At 34.5% G+C, this 21,429-nt stretch overlaps 1 protein-coding gene across 2 annotated transcripts in view; it reads left to right on the top strand.

Annotated features, from left to right (window-relative positions):
* Window positions 1-17,010, top strand: part of LOC117337147 (small conductance calcium-activated potassium channel protein 2-like) — a 63,687-nt gene extending 46,677 nt beyond the window's left edge. For both annotated transcript variants that reach the window (XM_033897982.1, XM_033897983.1), the window contains exon 2: window positions 11,057-17,010. In XM_033897982.1, the coding sequence (XP_033753873.1) occupies window positions 11,057-12,442 (1,386 nt within the window). In that variant the 3' untranslated portion in view covers window positions 12,443-17,010. The remainder of the gene's footprint in view (window positions 1-11,056) is intronic.
* Window positions 17,011-21,429: the final 4,419 nt, after the last annotated feature.

Raw genomic sequence — 21,429 nt, 5'->3', positions numbered from 1 at the left:
AATCTCGGTTGTTTTGCATTCGTTATATTCATTGGTTCCTTTGTCATGAATTAGTTACTTTCGTAATGACTGTATATTTGTAACGAATCAGTAAAGTTTGTAATTACTGCTTATGTTCATGAATCTGTTACATTCGTAATTACTATATATTTGTCATGAATCAATTACATTCTTAAGTACTGTTAATGTTGTTCTTGAATGTTCTTTTCTTTGTGAAAGGAGTTGACGTCAATGGGCAAATTACAATGTTGCTTGCAAATATGTATCCATCAATAGTTACTTGTACCAGCCATACTTTATTCAAACTCAGAACATAATGAAGAAGGAAATAAACAAGGTTTTTATACTCTTCATCCATGTATTTGTTATACAACATGATTGATTTGTGTACATACATATGTGTATTTAACTGTGTTAACGTTCAAATCTATTTAAACTGAAACCATATCAAGTGACAAAGTGCGGACGATTAGTGTTTACAATGCCAGTGTAAACATGTTAATTTGGTCAGGTATCATGTCTGTGTCGCTAATTAGCGCGTGCTACTATACAGGTGTTGCAGAGGAACGCGTAATCTTTGATCTAAGGTATTGTTTGACTGCTGTGAGATTTCCTCTTGAACAAAATCATTATAGAACAATACTTAATCAAGAATACCAATGGCAATTATAGGATTATAATCAGGGGGACTATTGACAAACCGTGTGAAAATAATCGAATGCACATTAGTATGGAAGCCTTTTGAGAATTACGTTTATCATACGGTGATGTTTCTGTAATGAAGACGATGATTGGCTGATAGGTGTGCAAATGGTTTCTTAAATCCAATATGATTTTGCGTTGTTTTGGACTACTCTTGTACATACAAGACAAAGATGCCTTCTACAAAAAGACACACACACACACATACATGTATGCGACTTTAATTAAGAATGAAGTAATTGAAATGTATATGCCAAGTAATAAATTCAAAACTGCCCCATATAGATGTGTCAGGGGTTAACTGTGAAATTCGAATAGGAAAGTCACAGGAATGCCATGTCAATGAAGATAAAGACTGAACTAGGACCACCAGCATGAGTTAAGGGGAAGCAGACGACCTTGGTGTACCATACATTTAATTATTTAACTGTTACTACTAAGATATGACTTTAATTAACGAAGTATCACTATTAACAGTAGACCTGGTTTTACCCCTGATGGTGACGACACTTTTGTTACGTAATACGAGGAAAAAATTGCACGGCGAATCTTACTCTCCATATATACATCCGACTATTATTCTGGTTTCGTTAACAATGCCCTAATGTCCGTTGTCGACTGGAGACAAAGCTAACTCTCGGTGATATTATTGACAAAACCAAGACCCTAAGTGAGAGTAAACACCAGTTACTCAACTGTCAATAACCCGCTTTAATCGAAATTTGTTATCATATTGTTGAACACGAGTAAATTCATCCTGTTTCGTTCCGCAATTGTTTGTATATGATTCCGTAAAATTGATTATTCTTCTGACAGAATTAATAAAAGCTACACACATGCCGACCTCAGCCAACCCAGCCTAATCAAACATAAGGATGACGTAGAGTAGTAGAACTCCAATCCTCCTACTCATTTAAATGTATGGAGATAAATAAACAACAAACTTCGACAGAAACGTTTTGATCAATATCAAATTTATTTCGTTGGCATCTGAGATATCGAAATTGAAGAGGATTCCATTGATGTGGAAGGTAAAATTAATACAAAACGTAAAATGTTCGGTAACCTAATACAAATATATTGAACCAAATATTGTATTGTAGTAAATCGATTTAAAATGGGGCTAGGAACCAAACGTCGATTATCAGCCATGTTCAAGATAGCTTTATAAAGAAGATACCGTCGTTTGATTTTAACAACAGATATCCTTCTGTTTGGGGTACAGTAACGAATTCAATATTGAATTTTTGCCTCTCCATTGGACAACTGAGATCTTTAACTCAGCCATTCGTCCCTGTATTTCTTATGCTTTCTTTTATTCCTTTGGTGTTTCCGCAACAATCATCCTCATATGATTATGAAAACAAACACGTAAAAACAAAAGCAAAAAAACAACAAAACAAAAAACAACAACAACAACAAAAAACAACAAAAACAACACCCAGCATCTCGTAATGGTAAGACACTGGGACTGTTGATATGTTGCAGTCCTATGTAAACAGGGATATACATTACTGATGTCTATAGAAAGTTAGATTGAAAAGTCGTATCTTTTACACTCCCTTCACACACGAATAAGACTTATCTGACAATAAAATACTTGACACCTATAGTGTTCGTTATACATTGACTACCAATCATATTCGGGCGGTTTAGCTGTAATACTCGGTAAGACTATCCCGTGCTGCTGTAACTATCAGTAGTATAATGTGAGTAGAAATGATCTGACCATGAAATACGGTCCCTGCCTGGAAAGTCTGCCAATAAATTACAGAAACACAGTTTGACAGCTTCTGGTAATAATTTTGAAAACAACCATCGATTGATCCTGCGTAAATTGTCGCCCCTTGTGACCTCCTCACAAGACACGAACGCCGGCAGTTTATATGCCTGCCATCAGTGTTATTAATTCGCTTGGCATAAAGAAACCATGGGACATATTTACCAGCACGTTCGGGGATAGAATGACGTACGTGGAGTATATACAGCTGGCCCTTTTACGAACATGCAGATAGAATCAACACCACAATCTTACGTTCCTAAGCTGTTGAATATGGAATCCAGTCTATGTACAGAATCACCATATATACACATGCTAGTTCCTTCAATAAGCTGACATTCTCTTTGGGATAGTTGTACATGTATCATTGCGACTTACTCCACCGCTTACTTCATTGATAGTTTTATATCGTCGATCCGAAGCTTACTAAGAAATACGTGATTTTGCCTCACATATTTCAGCCATTTGTAGTAAACACGATGAAATGTCACTCCAAAATACAGATCAGTTTGAAAATAAACCAATCAAATACCTATGCAACGTTCTGGAAAACGGAGTCAAATCATAAACAAAACCTTCACGTGACACGTGTTCCCGTTATATATTGCGGAAGATACGTTTGATTATTGTCATTTATTATTTTCGCTTTCATAAATTATCAAGTACCATGTAATGAAAAGAAGAAAAAGTTAATATTGTGCTGAAGTGAACAGATTGATTGGTGAGTTGTTTTTCTTCGTGCGTATTATCAATCTCGTGTCGGGACTTATCGGCCTGGGTTCCAAATTATTAGGACAAATTACAGAATTTGTATTGGCACTCACAGCACAAAAACGTTGGTAATAGATAATCTTGATATTTTAAAACGTAAGGCATCGGGTCAAAACAAAACAATTTTGAGTTTGAATAGTGATTAACCATGATCGATTTATTAAAACAGTTTTGTATTTCTTTTTCAAATATTTGAGGTACATACAGTACATTAACTTTCGCCACTATATAAGCACCGACCTTTTAATTCAATTATCCACCAATCAATTATTTGTTCATATAATGTATTTACTGTTGTTCTAAAGCCGCAATCTGTTAACACCTTCATAGACTATAGTAAAATGTGTTATCTAGTGTCCGTCAGGATGTGGTATAACCTGAGGTCCACTTTGACCTCTCCACTCATTCAAATGATTTTGACTGTACAATATATCTTTAGTCACATTCCGAAATTCTTAATGTAGCAGTTCTTTAAAAACTGTATTAATGAAAACTCCCGCGTTTTACGTTAGATATACTGCGTTACCTTTGTAAAACTGGTATATGCCGTCACTAATAACGTAAGTGTTTCATTCCAACACTTACAGTAATTCTCAAAACTGGCACTGGCTGGGTGACCGGAAAATAGAACATGAAGCTATAAATCACGTTTAACCTTTCCATCACAATTCTGATAAACGTTGATAATAATGTAAACAGGACCATTTGTGACACCTGGCGACGGTGTTAAACTGTGTCTGTACTAGAAATATCGGATTTTTTTTTGTAAATACAGCAGGCTTTTCTCCCTTAAATAAATGGGGAATTCACTAGCGACTTAAGTCATTCAACACTTCAAGGCTGGTTGTTTAAAGCATGATAGCTTAGAAAGTAATTTTCCGAATTTTAGAAAAGAAATGTTTCAGAAATATTTGGAATGTATTACAGTATTTGGGCATTTCTTTCTGTAAGAAGATCTTCTGAAACCACTAAATATTACTGTTGAATAGCATTTAATTAATGTTCGGAATATATGTTCCGACAGCTTCCAGTAAGGATAACTATGCATGGAACTACGAAGTAGGGTTTTGTTAGGAGCATCTGAAATCGAATTGCCTCTCCAGTCCATCTTGTTTGAAACGCAATTTTGAAATGCAATCAATGCGAATTTGCCAGATAAAATAAATAATGCACTAGACATTTTCTGGTTGATGTGGACGACATTTGATGCTCTTGTTTTACACAAATACTCTCCATTTTCTAGATTGGTATTCTGGGAGATCGTGAACATATTTTGTAAAGTGTGAAATCTATTCGTTTTTTTTTTTAATGTAGCATACATTGTAATGGGTTTGTACTGTAACGGATTTCCAAAGCGATCATAACAAGTCATTGAGTCAAGATATCAGAATGACAAAATTACTAAAAATAGATTTCAATTCATTTTGATTCTATCTTCATTTATTTCGTAATGTGTGTTTTAACTATGTTTAGAAATAAAATAAACTGTTACTAAATAGCTAATTGATATATAGATACAATGATACAAATACACTCATTATGGTGTCATATGAAAGATTAGCCTGCAGACGCATTAGAAATGAATCTTGATCAGGCAATACAAAATAGCAATTTATGTATGTGGTTTCTATCTGAATTGAAATCATCCCCCAGTAGTTTGTAATTGTCCGGGAGGGACCTTCGATTTTGTTTTGGTTTAGTATTGCTTAACATTCTATCAACAGCCAAGGTCATTCAAGGACGGCTTGAATTTACGGTATGCCAAATCAACATTGACGATTTAACATCGACATATTTTCTAATTAAAATAATTTCACGCATTTCACTGCTATGTCATACATCAAGTGTGCTGATGTACAATGTATAGAAGACAAAATCCAATGAGAGAATTAATTATAATGTAAAACCCCTTATCATTAAGATTAATCAGCAACTCTACTTTCACAAGACTGTCGTTGCAATTTGTGTATAGTAAAAGGCGTCTACTTTCAAATCTAAATTTGATATTACAAATATAGCTGACATAATCTGTACTGTTGCACATTTAGCTTTCAATTAATCGAAAAACATCTTACAGTATAAGTAATAATGTAGCTATGTAATGAATAATAAATGAAGCCTTTTTATCGTAGGCGACAGTGTTCGGCTATTCTGGATATTGTATTTAAACCATTCTAAGACTTATTTATGAATTGTTCTTCCATTGACAGTACATACTCTCAGAATACGGGAATACTAGGGATAAGTCCTTCAAATAAGTTTTTAAATCGGAGGGGATATGAACTAACCCCATGTTTATCACAAAGCTAAGGGTGTGCATTGAACAACTACCTCCGACCATAGTACTGTTGACAGTGACGTTAATCACGGAAAACTCAAATATTTTAAGATCTACCTGTAGGTATGGTATTCTCAATAACACTGCCCCATGATTATATAGTTCTATTCCAAATTAATGTGATGCTAAATAAGATCTTTTATCTCTTGAGTTTAATACTCGCAAAATTTCAATGAAATTAGCTGCAGCACCAGCATTGTTTATATTTTATTCATTATAATTTAGATGAGTCAAGGTAAACCTTTGTAAAACGCTTATTCCTGTTAAAACAAGATATAATTAATATTTATTTCATACGGCAATATCTCATAATCAGAACAGTTGGGAAAATACAATACGCATGACGTAAATGTTTATTGTTTATGGTTTATTGTTTGGTTATCTGATAACGTGCTTCAATTGTTTGAAGCATTTTTAAGTGTTTCTCTATTGTCATTGTTCTAAATTACTTAACGCAAAGTGATACCACCTAAACACTCGATTCCGCTCTAGTAATGATTCATAAGCGTTATCAAATTTATCTTCATTTCAGTAATTCCTCCTGAATAACGTTACACTATACTAAAACTCTACAAATGTCTATTTTAATGTCGGCCTATAAAAGCTAAGTGATATAAATACTGGAGTATGACATGAAACTCGCTCATTCGTGATGAATGACTGCTGTTAGCTTGCTATTTTTTTTCTTTAATTGAAATGAGTTTTTTTTTTTTTATCTTTTCTAAATAATATGTCTGAAAAAAGTTGTATCGTGTCAAGCTTGTCACATTTGTTGTATGACAAGTGATTGTTTCCAATGTCAGGAGTAAATTGATTGAGTGCGAAGTGTGTTTGTATCAATTGCATATTTTTGTTTATTGAATATGTCATGTTATATGTGTCCTAGACATGTATCATACAATAAGTATTGAACAGATGTTAAATACCATCAGACGTTCTGTAATTAGCTGTCCTGTTGAGCGTAATAATATTATGACTATCAATATAACGCCATAAATGAAACAAAAACCTTCAAAAAAAAAAAAAGAAGAAAAAGATAAGTGGCATTAATAGATTAAGCGTACAAAAGGCTACTTTAACGGAATATCTTGGATATAAGATAACAAGAACATAATCATTCAATTTGATTTCATTCCATCTTTTTACCCATAAATGCTTGATTATATTAGCGAACAGGAAAATCACTAAAAACAAAAAAGCTCAGTGAAGGAAGCTTACTTTAATTCTGTAATGATTTCCTTATGTAAATGGAAGCTTGTAAATCCAAAGCTAGATAGTGAAAAACATTTGGTCGTAATAGAGAAGAAGGTTCTCATCAGATGCGCATTTAAATTCTATCCTCGTTTCCTAGCTAGCCACACCTAGAGTTATAACAGTTTTCGTTAACACGCCAAGAGTCAAGTTATAACATAACGCACCATATGGGTTGCATGAAAACATTGATGATATCGTTCACGGTAAGTTGATGTTCAAGGTTATATCAGGATTTCAGCATCAATTTCTACTTTGAAATCTGATGAAAGGAAATACAGGATTACAGTATTTGATACCGTTAGTTATTACATATGTAACATGTAGTTCTGTTATCACAGATAACGGAAATATTACACTTAAAATTTTAGAGACTACAGTTAATTTTGGATAGTCTTCGTTTTCTGATCTTCAATAGTTATCATGCCAATCTGATTAGAAAGTTCTTTTTCAACGACTGTGGTGATACGCATACTTTAGTTAATGCAGTTGCGCAATATTCACTGTTTCATTTGCCCTGCAGTTATTGTTACTGTGTAAGGTTAAATAGATAGGTTGGGTCTGTATCATTTTAAGCATGTAATGTTGTTTGAAATTCTTAAGATGTTATTTCATCAGTACAACGACAACCAAACTAGCAATTGTCAAAATCAACATCTGTACCATGATACTTTTCGTATATTGTTTCTCATTATTTTTTAATTCTAAATACAACAGTTAATACACGTTAATGTGATATCCAACAATTAACGCTAACGTAGAAGTCCTTCATTTACCACTCATTGGTACTGTCACTAAACAAACCTACAGTAAAATAACGTTTATACCAACAATTAACACCAATGTGGAAGTCCTCCATTTACCAATTCTTGGAACTGTCACGATACAAACCTAAATAAAGATACCAACAATAGAAATACATACACGGCAATCCGATATTGACTTCTTTCGGTTCTCATGATCATGTTTTGCTATTAAAAAACATATGTTGGCGCTCATGAAGTTTGAAAAGATTGTCATTCAATGAAAGTTTCATTTTTAATGCAATGCAAACAATGTTTGTATCGCCCCAGATGTTCTGATGAATGAAAACGTCGATACATCTTATCAACAATGTACGTACACGTTTTGGATGACGTAAATCTAGGCTATAAATAACATCATTTGATCGAGCGCGTTGAAATTTTACAACATACTGCATTTATAATAAAGCCCACTTAGATGAAGCCATGCCGTAAAGTCTCCATAAATCAATGTTTTGACAATATTAAATAATGTTCAAAAACATATACAGGTCGATTCTTTCTTCAATCTGGATGTGAAGCGTTCATGCACATATGGTAAAATAATTAAAAACTCAATAGTGAGTATATATTCACCGAGTGGCGGTACGATATCTGATGTAGTAAACGATCGGTACTGATACTTTTTTTTGGTTTGTTTGCTGGGTTTATTGCTCCGTGAACGGCCATTGTCATTTTGAAGCGGGGTCTCCTTGAAGTAGTTGTTGACTGCCAGACTGAATGTACGGGAGGCCCGTCGCATGCCATCCAGATCAATTAGGGTAAAGTGTGTTGCCTTAGGACAAGACCATGACAACACAGACCGACCAGTTTCTCAGCTTCCCGGAGGTTACGTTGCCGGAGCTCTAACCGACCAAGGCTACGTGGCCAGCGTTCTAACCGACCGAGGTTACGTGGCCAGCGTTCTAACCGACCGAGGTTACGTGGCCAGCGTTCTAACCGACTAAGGTTACTTGACCGGCGCTCTAGCCGACTAAGGTCACTTGACCTGCGCTCTAGCCGATTAAGGTCACTTGACCGGCGCTCTAGCCGACTAAGGTCACTTGACCGGCGCTCTAGCCGACTAAGGTCACTTGACCGGCGCTCTAGCCGACTAAGGTCACTTGACCGGCGCTCTAGCCGATTAAGGTCACTTGACCGGCGCTCTAGCCGACTAAGGTTACGTGGCCGGCACCCTAATCGACTAAGGTTTCGCGGTCAGCGCTGCAACCGACAGGTTACGTGGCCGGCACTCTAACCGACTGAGGTTACGTGGCCGGCACTCTAACCGACTGAGGTTACGTGGCCGGCACTCTAACCGACTGAGGTTGCGTGGCCGTCGCTCTAATCATTTGTAATTACGTGACCAGTGCTCTAATTATTACAGACATAGTAAAGCTGCCAATGGTTCAATAATTGTTTTAAACTATATCATCATATCAGAACGATTCGTTATCATAATGCAGAATCATTAAACGTAAGTTAGAGAGTATAATCTGTGTTGTAATCGATCCTTTAACAGTTCTTTCTTACATAGGTATACTATTGATATGTTGCACGTTTAAGAGGGAAGCATTTATGCATGGTTTAGTATCGTTAAGCGGGGTAATGTGCTAAGGAATTTTGAAATAAATGTTTTTTTTTCTGGTAAAGTTTATATATATATATATTAGAAAAATTAAAATTAAATTAAAAGCTATACATCCATAACATCATAAGTGGTTTAATAGGTATGTCCATATGTGTCTAGACACCTCTTCTCACATTTTTTCTCGACGGAAGAGGCGAAAAATATTGCGTAAATTGGGGATTGCTTTCATGATCTCTGCTTTGGGACATGAAAGCCAATAAGATATGGTTATATTATTATTGTTATGTTTATTCAGTCAAAAGGCACGTTAATATAACAGTCATCACATATAACATAAATAAGACTATAGTACAGTAAACAATTATCACAGATTCTCTTAAAATTGATATAGTATTAGAATATCAAATATCATTAATTTGGACCGATATCACATACATAGAACAACATGCAAAATATCAGTGAAATAATTTACTATCGAATTTCGTTAAAAATTTGAAAAGATTTGGGTAATACCAGAAACTGCCTTTGGCCTATATAAAAGTTTTATTTCCGATGGGTGTTACCGACCAAATACAGACGAAGTTACGCTACCTTATGCAGGTAAAAGCAATATAATACAATAAAAACGTGCGGAAATGATCACATCATCCCTGGGTACATCTTCATATGAACTTGGCGATTGATTTCACGTAAACAAATGAACAAACAGAAGCAAATTACGAATATCGTTTTTTATGACACTACACAGTTATGTAGCTTTACTTACCAGCTACCTAACGTTAAATCGTACAATTCGATCCGACATAATCGATATACATGACGTCTGCATATTAAATAAATACTGACTGGGTCAGATTCCCATTATATTACATCTGTCGTTGTACGTAGGCGATGGTATGTATTTTTTTTTTATACCTTTATGATATTTCATACACACATGCATTCAATTAAAATTGATACCTTATCATTAAAGACTAAATATAAACATAGGGTAGATAATATATATCATGTACCATTTGTTACCAGTTTCTATACCACGTGATTTTGGATTGTCCTTGATAAACTAACAAATGCACAGCTGTTATAGAACTCGAACCTAACAGACTATCTGAGTAGGACAGGTAAGATTGATGCTCCGCTGATATTGTGTCAATATCTTATTGACAGATATTGACAATAAAACTTTCAATATGATCAGTTATGCTGTTCATAAACAAATGTAGGCTATTTTATTTGTGAAATCGACGGTGTGTCGTTTATTATTATATAGTTATAGTTTATTACCAAGCTTTGTGAGATACTGTTTTGATTATCTGTAAATATCTATAAACATCTAATACTCCTAGATGATATCGACGATCTAAAATAAACCTGTCTCTGTTTCTCTTTACATCATTGTTTTACTTCATGTTTTTTTTATTCTGTTTATTGTTTGGTTCCCAATGTCGTGGTATTAGAGTGTTAATACATGAAGTCACTTAATAACAAAATATATACGTGTTGGTCAAACACTTGCACTGCAGCAGAAACGTTATACATGTACCTTGTTAATTTCTATTCGACAGATGTTTTTTTAATGATAAGCGATCAAAGATAAGTCTAGGGAGTACAATGTGCGATAAAACCAGAAATGTAGTAAAAGAAATAAAAAGTTGCAAATATCTAACAAGTTCCAGTACTGAGACAATACTATTCCTCTGAGCTGCTTTCCTACGCTTTGTGGAAAGGTAGCTGAAAATTGGAAACTTTCTAGTATAATCTGATGACACTATACGATATTGTTGACTGTGCAGCAGGGAAAGCACGTCGTTTAATAATATCATCTGATTTTGTCTTTGCAGAGTAAAATGACCGGAAGTTCACTTGTGGAAGATCCAGGGATACCACTTGTTGATCGCCAGAACGGGAAGTACAACAAATACATGGCGGATGACAATACGAGCCAGACTGATCTTGTTTCCAACCTTACGCCCGTATCCAAATTCGATAACATCAGTTACCGATTGAGCCGGCGTAAGAAGCTAATAAAACGACGACGACATGTAGTAAGCGTTGAGTTCACCCTTGCTCTGATTGGTATTGTGTTTATGTTGGTGGAAACTGAACTCTTTATTCAAAAGGTTATAACTAAAACGGATGCTATATCTTTGATTTTAAAGTCATGCATTTCAATATCAACGGTGTTTTTGTTGGTAGCTATCATATCGTACCACATAACTGGAATCCAGCTCCACATGACTGACAACAGCCTAGAGGATTGGCGCCTTGCTGTCTCTTTTCCTTGGACATACTTAAAAATTTTCGCAGAGCTACTCATCTGCGCAATACATCCCTTCCCAAGTAGCATTGAAATTCCAGGGTTGAATCCGGATGGGAAAACCAAAATGGTGTCCATTGATCCGATCCTCTGTATTCTCATGCTACTTCGTCTGTATTTGGTCGGTAAGTTTATGGTTGTAAATAGTCGTTTGCTAACAGACACGGCTACTCAAAGTCTTGGTGCTTTAAACAAAGTCAAAATCAACACTGCATTTGTTTTCAAAGCACTGATGTCATCCAATCCTGGGACTGTCTTGGTCAGTATAATGCTTGCAATTTTGATAGTAGATACTTGGGCCATGCGCACTTGTGAAGTTTATTATCATCCTGACGAGGCACATTCCAGTTTTTTCAACGCCATGTGGATGATTGCTATCACATTCCTAACGGTTGGGTATGGTGATATATACCCAAACTCATATTGCGGGAGATTTGTTGCTGTAACAACAGGATTGATGGGAGTTGGAACTACGGCTCTTCTTGTAGCCGTACTTGCTTCAAAACTCGAGCAAAGTCGCGCTGAAAAATACGTCCATAATTTTGTATCACGTGCTCAGCTTGACAAACAACGGAAGCATGCAGCAGCCGATACCATAAAATACGTCATTCAACTATGGCGTCTTCGGCGGCAGGATGCTGATGACGACCGGAAGCGGATACGACTTCATGGAAAGTTACTCCAAGCAATTGCGAATATGCGCGAAGCGAAAAATGAAAAGGCGTGCATAGGTGAAAGCGCTATAGGGTTTATCGAGATAGCAAAATCGATAAATGAAGTGAACGAAGTGGTGGATAGTATACAGGAAAACCAGAGAGATATGCAGGTTAAGATAAACGATATGGAATCCAAGATGGATGACCTTGCCAACAAAATGGATGCTGTTTATCATGCAATTGCTCATAGATAGATGTGTTATAGAGATGTTCAGTACCTTTTGATGCTTTTGGTGATGGTTGCCAAATTGGTTATCATATGGTTGTCAATGGAATCATTTTAAGCGGGTATTTGCCAGAAGCTACTTAATTTACATGAAAGCCTATAAATGATATGTGCATGTTGACCTCATTTAATCCTAGATGTTATTCATTAATTGCAAATTTACATATTATAGGCGGATGTTGTTAAATTGTTTTACGGACTGCTTTCTTCTTGAGGTTATACATGGTCCATGTGTTGGCTATGTAATGGTATCTTTGGCGTCATTATAAAAATGTTAAAAAATATTTTCAAAAGTAAACCGCTTTTAGATATCATAAATCACATGTTGATAGATAGATTATACGTAAGAGGTTACATAATTAATTATATAGACCAGAAGGATTGTTTTCCAGTTGTGGTTATGACCGTACATACAGTGGACAAGTGCTACTGTGTAAATACGCTTAAGTAGATGAAAAATTCAAATAAGATAGTTGTATACAATATCATATCGACACTATGTTGTCGGTTTATGAATATCAATAATTTGCGAAAAAAAAGATTTGGCAAACACTATTGGCAAACTAAGTTTGGCTGTTGATATCAAAAGTAAAAAGAACACAAAGCAAGGCCTATATTTGATTTCTCGTGTCAGAAATAAAAACAAAGTAGGTATTTATTGTACCTTCAGAACCTTTAGTTTTTGTCAGGATAGATTAATTTGTAGTTGTTTTTCCGGTTATGAAAGTTGTCTACTTTTACCGTAAAATAATAGGCCATTTTGAAAATAAATTGTATCATTTAAACCATGCATATGGGTAAACTGTATCAAAGTGCTTTGCGGCGCCCAAATTTTCATTTCCATGGTATGACAACAACCGAATGTTAGTATTCTATTGATTTGACAAGCGTTTATGTGATAGCAATACATTTTTTCAGTTGTTGTATTTTGTTCCATATCTTGTTTTGTTTGTGTTGTTGTTGACGATAGCATATGCCAGGCGTCAATATCCATAACGTTTGTAATTTCCCATCAATCTTTCTAGAATCTGTACCCTGAGATGATAATTTTCTAGCACCTACGAACACCAATGCAATCCCTTGAAACAATCACCTTTAGGATTATCAGAAAAAGAGTAACCTTTCTTCAACCAAACATTATATTGAACAATTTGCAGCTCATTTGGATTAAACCTATCACATAATTACTACAATATAAACCTAGCCAAAACACATTAAGACCATTATAGTCCGTCGGATGGAAACTTGTTGCCAACGTATCTGTAGTTGATTTTTTATTCTTGTTTTTGGTTTATGATTTTGTTTTAATGTTTCTAAAATAAAAAAAGAACTGATATGTTATATTAAAAAACATTAATACCGAAAATCTGTAAAATGTGGTTGGTGTATTATGGAATACAAGGAAGTATAGGTATGGCCTCTGTCCTTGAATGTGAAATGTAACTACCTGTACGGTACTGATTTGTTATCATTGTCTCTGTCCAGGAACGTCACAAATCACTTAAAACAATCAGACAAGTTAATATTAATAAATAGCAAACATGTACGTGGTAGTCTTTTCTTCAATTGTTTATATGTTTTCATCATTAAACTTTAATGTTTTTAAACAACCATTTCATCCAAAAATAAGATTGGATCAAGTAGCACCAGTAACAAATTAAATTACGATTTGATAGAGCTTTGAACGGAACTGATATTTTACAGATTCGTAAAGTACAAGAAATAATTGATATTGATGACTTTTTGCAGCAATTTTGTTTTATTAAAGTAAGCATAAGGATATTGATGCTAGTTTATACGAAATTATGGACATGTACAAGAATTATCTATTTATTTGAAAAAGCTCCTTAAACGTATGTAACAGTGTTATCGAAAAAATGTACTGAAAAGACATGACTTTTGAGGGAAAAAACTAACCAAGCTTTCGACAATTTGATATTGATATTGAATTATCAACCACCGTTGCCAGTGGAATAGCAAATGTTTTTTTTATATAAACTTAGTGTTAAACGTGATAGTATACGTAATATCTGAAAATAGATATGACAGGAGTTCAGTCTCAAGGGATGAAATTTTATATTTCACATATTTTGTGTCATTCCGCAAAGGTTTTGGAGCTACTGAGTCGGGATATAAAGGCTGTGTATTGCCATCTAGGTTATATTTCATTTGGGTTTTGTCAGCTGTCTTTGTTACATTGCCATAAAAATACCCAATTTAAAAGTATAGCGCTGTTGTGGATATCATGTTATATAAGTTTGGCATATTAACCTGATATACGTTCTCTCTATAAAATACATAATCCCTTTTAATTGGTACATATACATGCGGTCGTAATTTGTGATACATTATTGATTTTCTTATCTATATGTTCTCTGATCAATGTGATTTGATATTACCCAGTATTGACAAAAAATATCCTGCTCAGATTGCTGTATATGTTGTTAATATAGCAGTGATCCTCGTATTTATTTTTAGTTTATGAAATCAGTATCTCCATTTTTGCTGTAGTGTTGTCATCAGATATTTCAGATAATATATTCTGTGTGTCACTACATGATAAACAACATCCAATCATTTTTCATGAAATTATTTTTTACATTCCAGAGTTTGGATTTCGTTAGAATTTGATGTGTATGTCACGCGCGGTGAACATTTAGTATTAAAACAAAGCTAATATCAATTTCAGTGATAAATTCTAAGAAGAACCTTAATCATTAAATTGATCGAAAGAGTGAGAATGCAGCGTGCGTGCCTCATCTCTCCATTTCAAATACTAACGTCCATGTATAACAATATAATGGATCAGATGTGATCATATTAGCCAGATTGATAAAATGTCTGCATAAAGGTAGTTGTCGCATAGAATACTAGCACATAGCGTGGTGACACTACTAGATATCAGACACATGTTGTGGGAATCACAAAGATGTTCGGCAGGTTCCAGAATCAATCACTAATTCAAAGAATCCGACAAAAATCACATCATAAATAGAAAGATTAACGTTTAAATGAATGTAATGATGTGTGTTCCGTACAATAACTGATATCTGGTTAATATATTGGTATTGGTGTTACGGGGAGGTTGTAAAACGGTTAATAGTCGTCTATGGAATTGTCACAAATGTAGGTGATGTCATGGTGTGTTGTTAAATCAGCCTTGCACAGTAGCAGACCTTATTATCGAAGTTGATTTGCCAAACATGGCTTGCGTTATATATAGTTACATATATTTATATGTTGTTAATGTGCATATTATTTTCAAGCTATAAATGATTTTAAATGAAAAGGTCTCAAAGCAAGGGTCGTAGAGCATCAAAGTAGGTCACGTCAATCTGGTGACATAATATTGTTATATTTGTATGGTTGTGTTCGTATACATTGTAGATGGAATTAGTTTATATATGACCAATGATGAATTTCCAATGATTAAGGTTAAATTATTATAAAGTGAGCATAAAGTATGCACTTACCATAAATTCTACTGTTAATTCGAGCAAATTCTATTTCATTGATTTCGTTCCCTCTTCGGGCAATCATTCCTTCTTCCATATATGTTAACATCACTTTTCATATTTCAATGCTTTGACATTTTTTGTTTATTTACGTTGAACGACGTTCTAGATATGTCCATGAGGTTTATAAAATATTATCATACGCGCGATACTTTGTCAGCTTCATAGCGTTGTCGGAAAGGAAATGTAAAAAGTGAACTCTGAAAATAAATACGTAAGGACAGTTTTGCAGGTTTACTATGTAATCCTGAACATGCATTGTACCCGCATTCGTCAGGTAAAGTCTCAAGTGATGTATACATTCAGCTACTCCATAAATACAGCGGAAATTAATCTCTAAATAACCATGTATTGTGTTTACTATATGTACTTGGATATTCATACACAATAATTGTATATCTATTAATATAGAAGCAATGTGAGCGTGTCCATGTGATTGCTGATAAAGCATGGTTTATAACTAATGACATACATGTACATATATATATATATATATATATATAGGAACTAACCATGTTGTAGTGCTATTTCACGGTTTTGGTGGTTCTGTACATCCCTTCATTTTCGTGAGAGATCAAAATTATGTCTTATTGACAGTTTATTTGACTATTATTTTCAAAATATTTCCTAATATGATTTCCATCAATGGTGAAAATAATGAAGCAAATTCGAAAATGCAACAATTCGCGAATAACTTGTAGGCAAATTGGTACATCGCGATATACCTGATAAATTGTTCTAGAAAATATAGCGATGTTCAGCACTTCAGAAACCCGACACGAAGACGGTTGTGAAAAAATGTTCCTAGCTACGATGCTGCCATCTGTGGTAATGTTTTCGTCAGTATTATATGCGAAACTATCTAGAATCCATATGTACATGTAGTATGTAGATTATGAATCCAGTTGAATTGTATTCTAGTGTGTTAGAGAACCGCATTGTTTGCTGGTCCCAGTAAAGCTGCGCGTGCCAGTAGTTAATTTGTTAGTGTAAGACCAGACAAAATAAAAAGTAAAGATTATATCAGAATTTTGTTGTTTCTTTCCAGCCATAGATTTATAAAATACCGCAATACAGTATAACGTATTGGTTATGTTCACCTGGAAATATCAATCTAATTAAAATCTAGATGGTCATTCTCACTACGTTGCATGAACATCTATAACAACATCCCATAAGGGGTCACGTCAGGGTGACCGTTTCGATTAGCCAATCAAATTACTACTTCCAGAATCTTGGAAGTAAATTTTATATGTCCGAATTACATGAATAGAGTGCATAGCTTGCACAATATGTCAATTTGCTAATATATGCTTTGACGAAATGTTTTGCTTCGATGATATCGACAATTTGACATTTCGCCCTAAAAGTGAAATACACACATCTCAAAGGTCATCAGAACGTGACCCTTTATGGGATGTTGTTAGATGTTCATGTAACGTAGTGAGAATGACCATCTAAATTTTAATTAGATTTGGGAAATATATCCTTTGATTAATAAGTGTAAACATATTACTTGTTGTACTGTTTATGATTCTATTTAACAGCTTACAACATCGTTCTACACTGCCATATATATATATATATGACATAAACATTTTAAAACTTCTAACAAATTGCAAAGTTATCGATGTTTAGGTTTTTCGGTAATAAATACAAAACAAATCTATAAAGGAAAAGAAAACGAAAACAAAAAACAAAAATACACACACACACACACAAAGCACACAAAAACAACACCGGTAATCGTGTGTCAATCATAATACGCTCCCCGTGATTGATACCCATGTGTCCTACTGAGTATCTTCGGCAGTATGCTTCAGTGAGCTAGCACTACAAAGTCGGCATGAGTTTCGAGTTACAAGGAGACAAACACAAACACACTGCAGCCATCCAAATAAGAGGCCGTCCTCAAATTACCATCGACGATGATAGGACGTTTGAAGAGTTTTTTAGGGATAAATGCCGAGGGTATTCTGGTTGCAAACAGCATAACAGCACGTACATCGGCCCAATTACAGAGTGATAAAAAATATATAGTACATTACAGTTGAATCGTACTGAAAGTACAGAAACTTACAACGGAAACTTAACGGCGAGTTATAACGTTAAAAGGAAGAGTAAGATCGTGTATGTGTGTCCATCACTATAACTTTTACACTTGCATAAAACACATGCTAATCCATCACTTGACATAAACGTCACTTGACATAATCTATCACTTGACATAATCCATCACTTGACATAATAGTCACTTGACATGATCCATTACTTGCTATAATCCATTACTTGACATAATCCATCACTTGACATAATCCGTCACTTGATATAATTCATCAATTGACATAGTCCATCACTTGACATAATCCATCACTTGACATAATCCGTCACTTGACATGATCCATTACTTGTTATAATCCATTACTTGACATAATAGTCACTTGGCATAATCCATCACTTGACATAATCCATCACTTGACATAATCCATCACTTGACATAATCCATCACTTGACATAATCCATCACTTGACATAATCCATCACTTGACATAATCCATCACTTAATATACTTTTGAACACACAGTTCATGTTTATTCTCTATAACGTTTGGTTAAGGTGAAGGAATGTATTCTCAAAAAGACATCCTTTATGGGTAAGAGATATTTTTGTAGATATAAATCGGGATAATACAAATTCGAAATTATAAGTACTTTGTTGGAGAAACTGAATAAAACATCAGTAAACTACTATATGCTTATTCCATGATATGAAATGATATAATAGATAACGCTGAGCAACAAAACAAGCACCGAGGCTAAAAGACGTATCCTATACCGCGATATCCCACCTACCAACACTAGCGTGAAGGCGACATGATAGACGTCTACAAAATACTGTCCGGGGAATACGATTGTTAAGTGTAACACGATTTTAAATTCAGGGAGGGCTCATTAACACTTCAAGATTTATTAAAAACATCCAAGATTAAATCTCGGAAAGCATTCGTTTACACAGAGAACTGTCGACATTTTGAAACAATTAACTTTCCATTATTTTGAATTCAACCAGTGTCAAACAATTTGAGTATAAATTAGATAAACAATGGAAAAGACAACAACAAAAATATTGTTTTAAAGAAATCTAGAAATATAAATGTTACATAGTTTTAAAGAAATATTTCTTTTTCAGAGCTGACTGCCAAAATATCGCAAAATCGTACTTTTTCGAATAAAAACTATTTATTTATTTGAATGAATGCCACCCACAAGTCCAAAAACCAATACTTACAAACATACACAACCTTGTTGATATAAGCTACGTACGAGCGGTGTAGCTTGGTGCCACTGGTATTTAAATGCTAAAGGCGGAAAGAGATGTATCATTAATTTTACTAAATGTATTAAGTAAATAGAAAAAAAGGACAAATAGTATACCACCATGGCCAGTATAGAACCAGATACAAAAATGTACATTAACTTATTAGCTGGGTGATAAAGAGCTCAATTTGATACATGATGACATATTACATTTCGACGCCATAATGATAATTATCGGAGGGTGTATTGTAGCAAGTAGATATAAAAAATGTCCAATATGCTCTCACGATATATAAGATGATAGAATTAAATAAATGTATTAAAACGTTTTGTGTATACATTGAAATTGAATTATAATTGATTGAAACAATATAGCAGATCTTTCTAGACTTTAAAGTTGCCAAAGTGGCATTTCCAGTGTACATGTAAATGTCAGAGATCAGGTGTATAAGTTAACGAGTAGACAAGGATTAACAGACTGATTGGTGACTAAATATACTTAACGAGTAGACAAGGATCAACAGACTGAATGGTGACTAAATATACTTAACGAATATAGACAAGGATTAACAGACTGAATGGTGACTAAATATACTTAACGAGTACACAAGGATCAACAGACCGATTGGTGACTAAATATACTTAACGAGTAGACAAGGATTAACAGACCGATTGGTGACTAAATATACTTAACGAGTAGACAAGGATCAACAGACTGAATCGTGACTAAATATACTTATCGAGTAGACAAGCATTAACGACCGATTAGTGACTAAATATACTTAACCAGTAGACAAGGATCAACAGACCGATTGGTGACTAAATATACTTAACGAGTAGACAAGTATTAACGGACTGAATGGTGACTAAATATACTTAACGAGTAGACAAGGATTAACAGACCGATTGGTGACTAAAAATACTTAACGAGTAGACAAGGATTAACAGACCGATTGGTGACTAAATATACTTAACGAGTAGACAAGGATCAACAGACTGATTGGTGACTAAATATACTTAACGAGTAGACAAGGATTAACAGACTGAATGGTGACTAAATATACTTAACGAGTAGACAAGGATTAACAGACCGATTGGTGACTAAAAATACTTAACGAGTAGACAAGGATTAACAGACCGATTGGTGACTAAATATACTTAACGAGTAGACAAGGATTAACAGACCGATTGGTGACTAAATATACTTAACAAGTAGACAAGGATTAACGGACCGATTGGTGACTAAATATACTTAACGAGTACACAAGGATTAACGGACCGATTGGTGACTAAATATACTTAACGAGTAGACAAGTATTAACGGACCGATTGGTGACTAAATATACTTAACGAGTAGACAAGGATTAACAGACTGAATGGTGACTAAATATACTTAACGAGTAGACAAGGATTAACGGACCGATTGGTGACTAAATATACTTAACAAGTAGACAAGGATTAACAGACCGATTGGTGACTAAATATACTTAACAAGTAGACAAGGATTAACGGACCGATTGGTGACTAAATATACTTAACGAGTACACAAGGATTAACGGACCGATTGGTGACTAAATATACTTAACAAGTAGACAAGGATCAACGGACCGATTGGTGACTAAATATACTTAACGAGTAGACAAGGATCAACAGACTGAATCGTGACTAAATATACTTATCGAGTAGACAAGCATTAACGGACCGATTAGTGACTAAATATACTTAACCAGTAGACAAGGATCAACAGACCGATTGGTGACTAAATATACTTAACGAATATAGACAAGGATTATCAGACTGTTTGGTGACTAAATATACTTAACGAGTAGGCAAGGATTAACAGACTGAATGGTGACTAAATATACTTATTAAAAAACGAGTAGAAAGCATTCAAATTCACGAGATTAGGTACGCTTAATTGTACATGAATGCAACGTCTAAAACATGAACGTGTAAAACATATCTTTGTTTTAATTTTCTCATCAAATTGATGAGAGATGTACTTTGATATAAAGTATCGACTTGGTAGAAGTATGCATGTATCAATACAGCAAAAGACAATTTAATTTAGAGTTGAAAGAAAACCTCTCTGGTGTATGAAATCAATAACTGGATGGCCGAACG

This window comes from Pecten maximus, chromosome 11 (genome assembly GCF_902652985.1).
Source record: "Pecten maximus chromosome 11, xPecMax1.1, whole genome shotgun sequence".
NCBI classification, from domain to species: Eukaryota; Metazoa; Mollusca; class Bivalvia; order Pectinida; family Pectinidae; genus Pecten; species Pecten maximus.
This window is presented reverse-complemented; position numbering and strand designations above follow the sequence as displayed.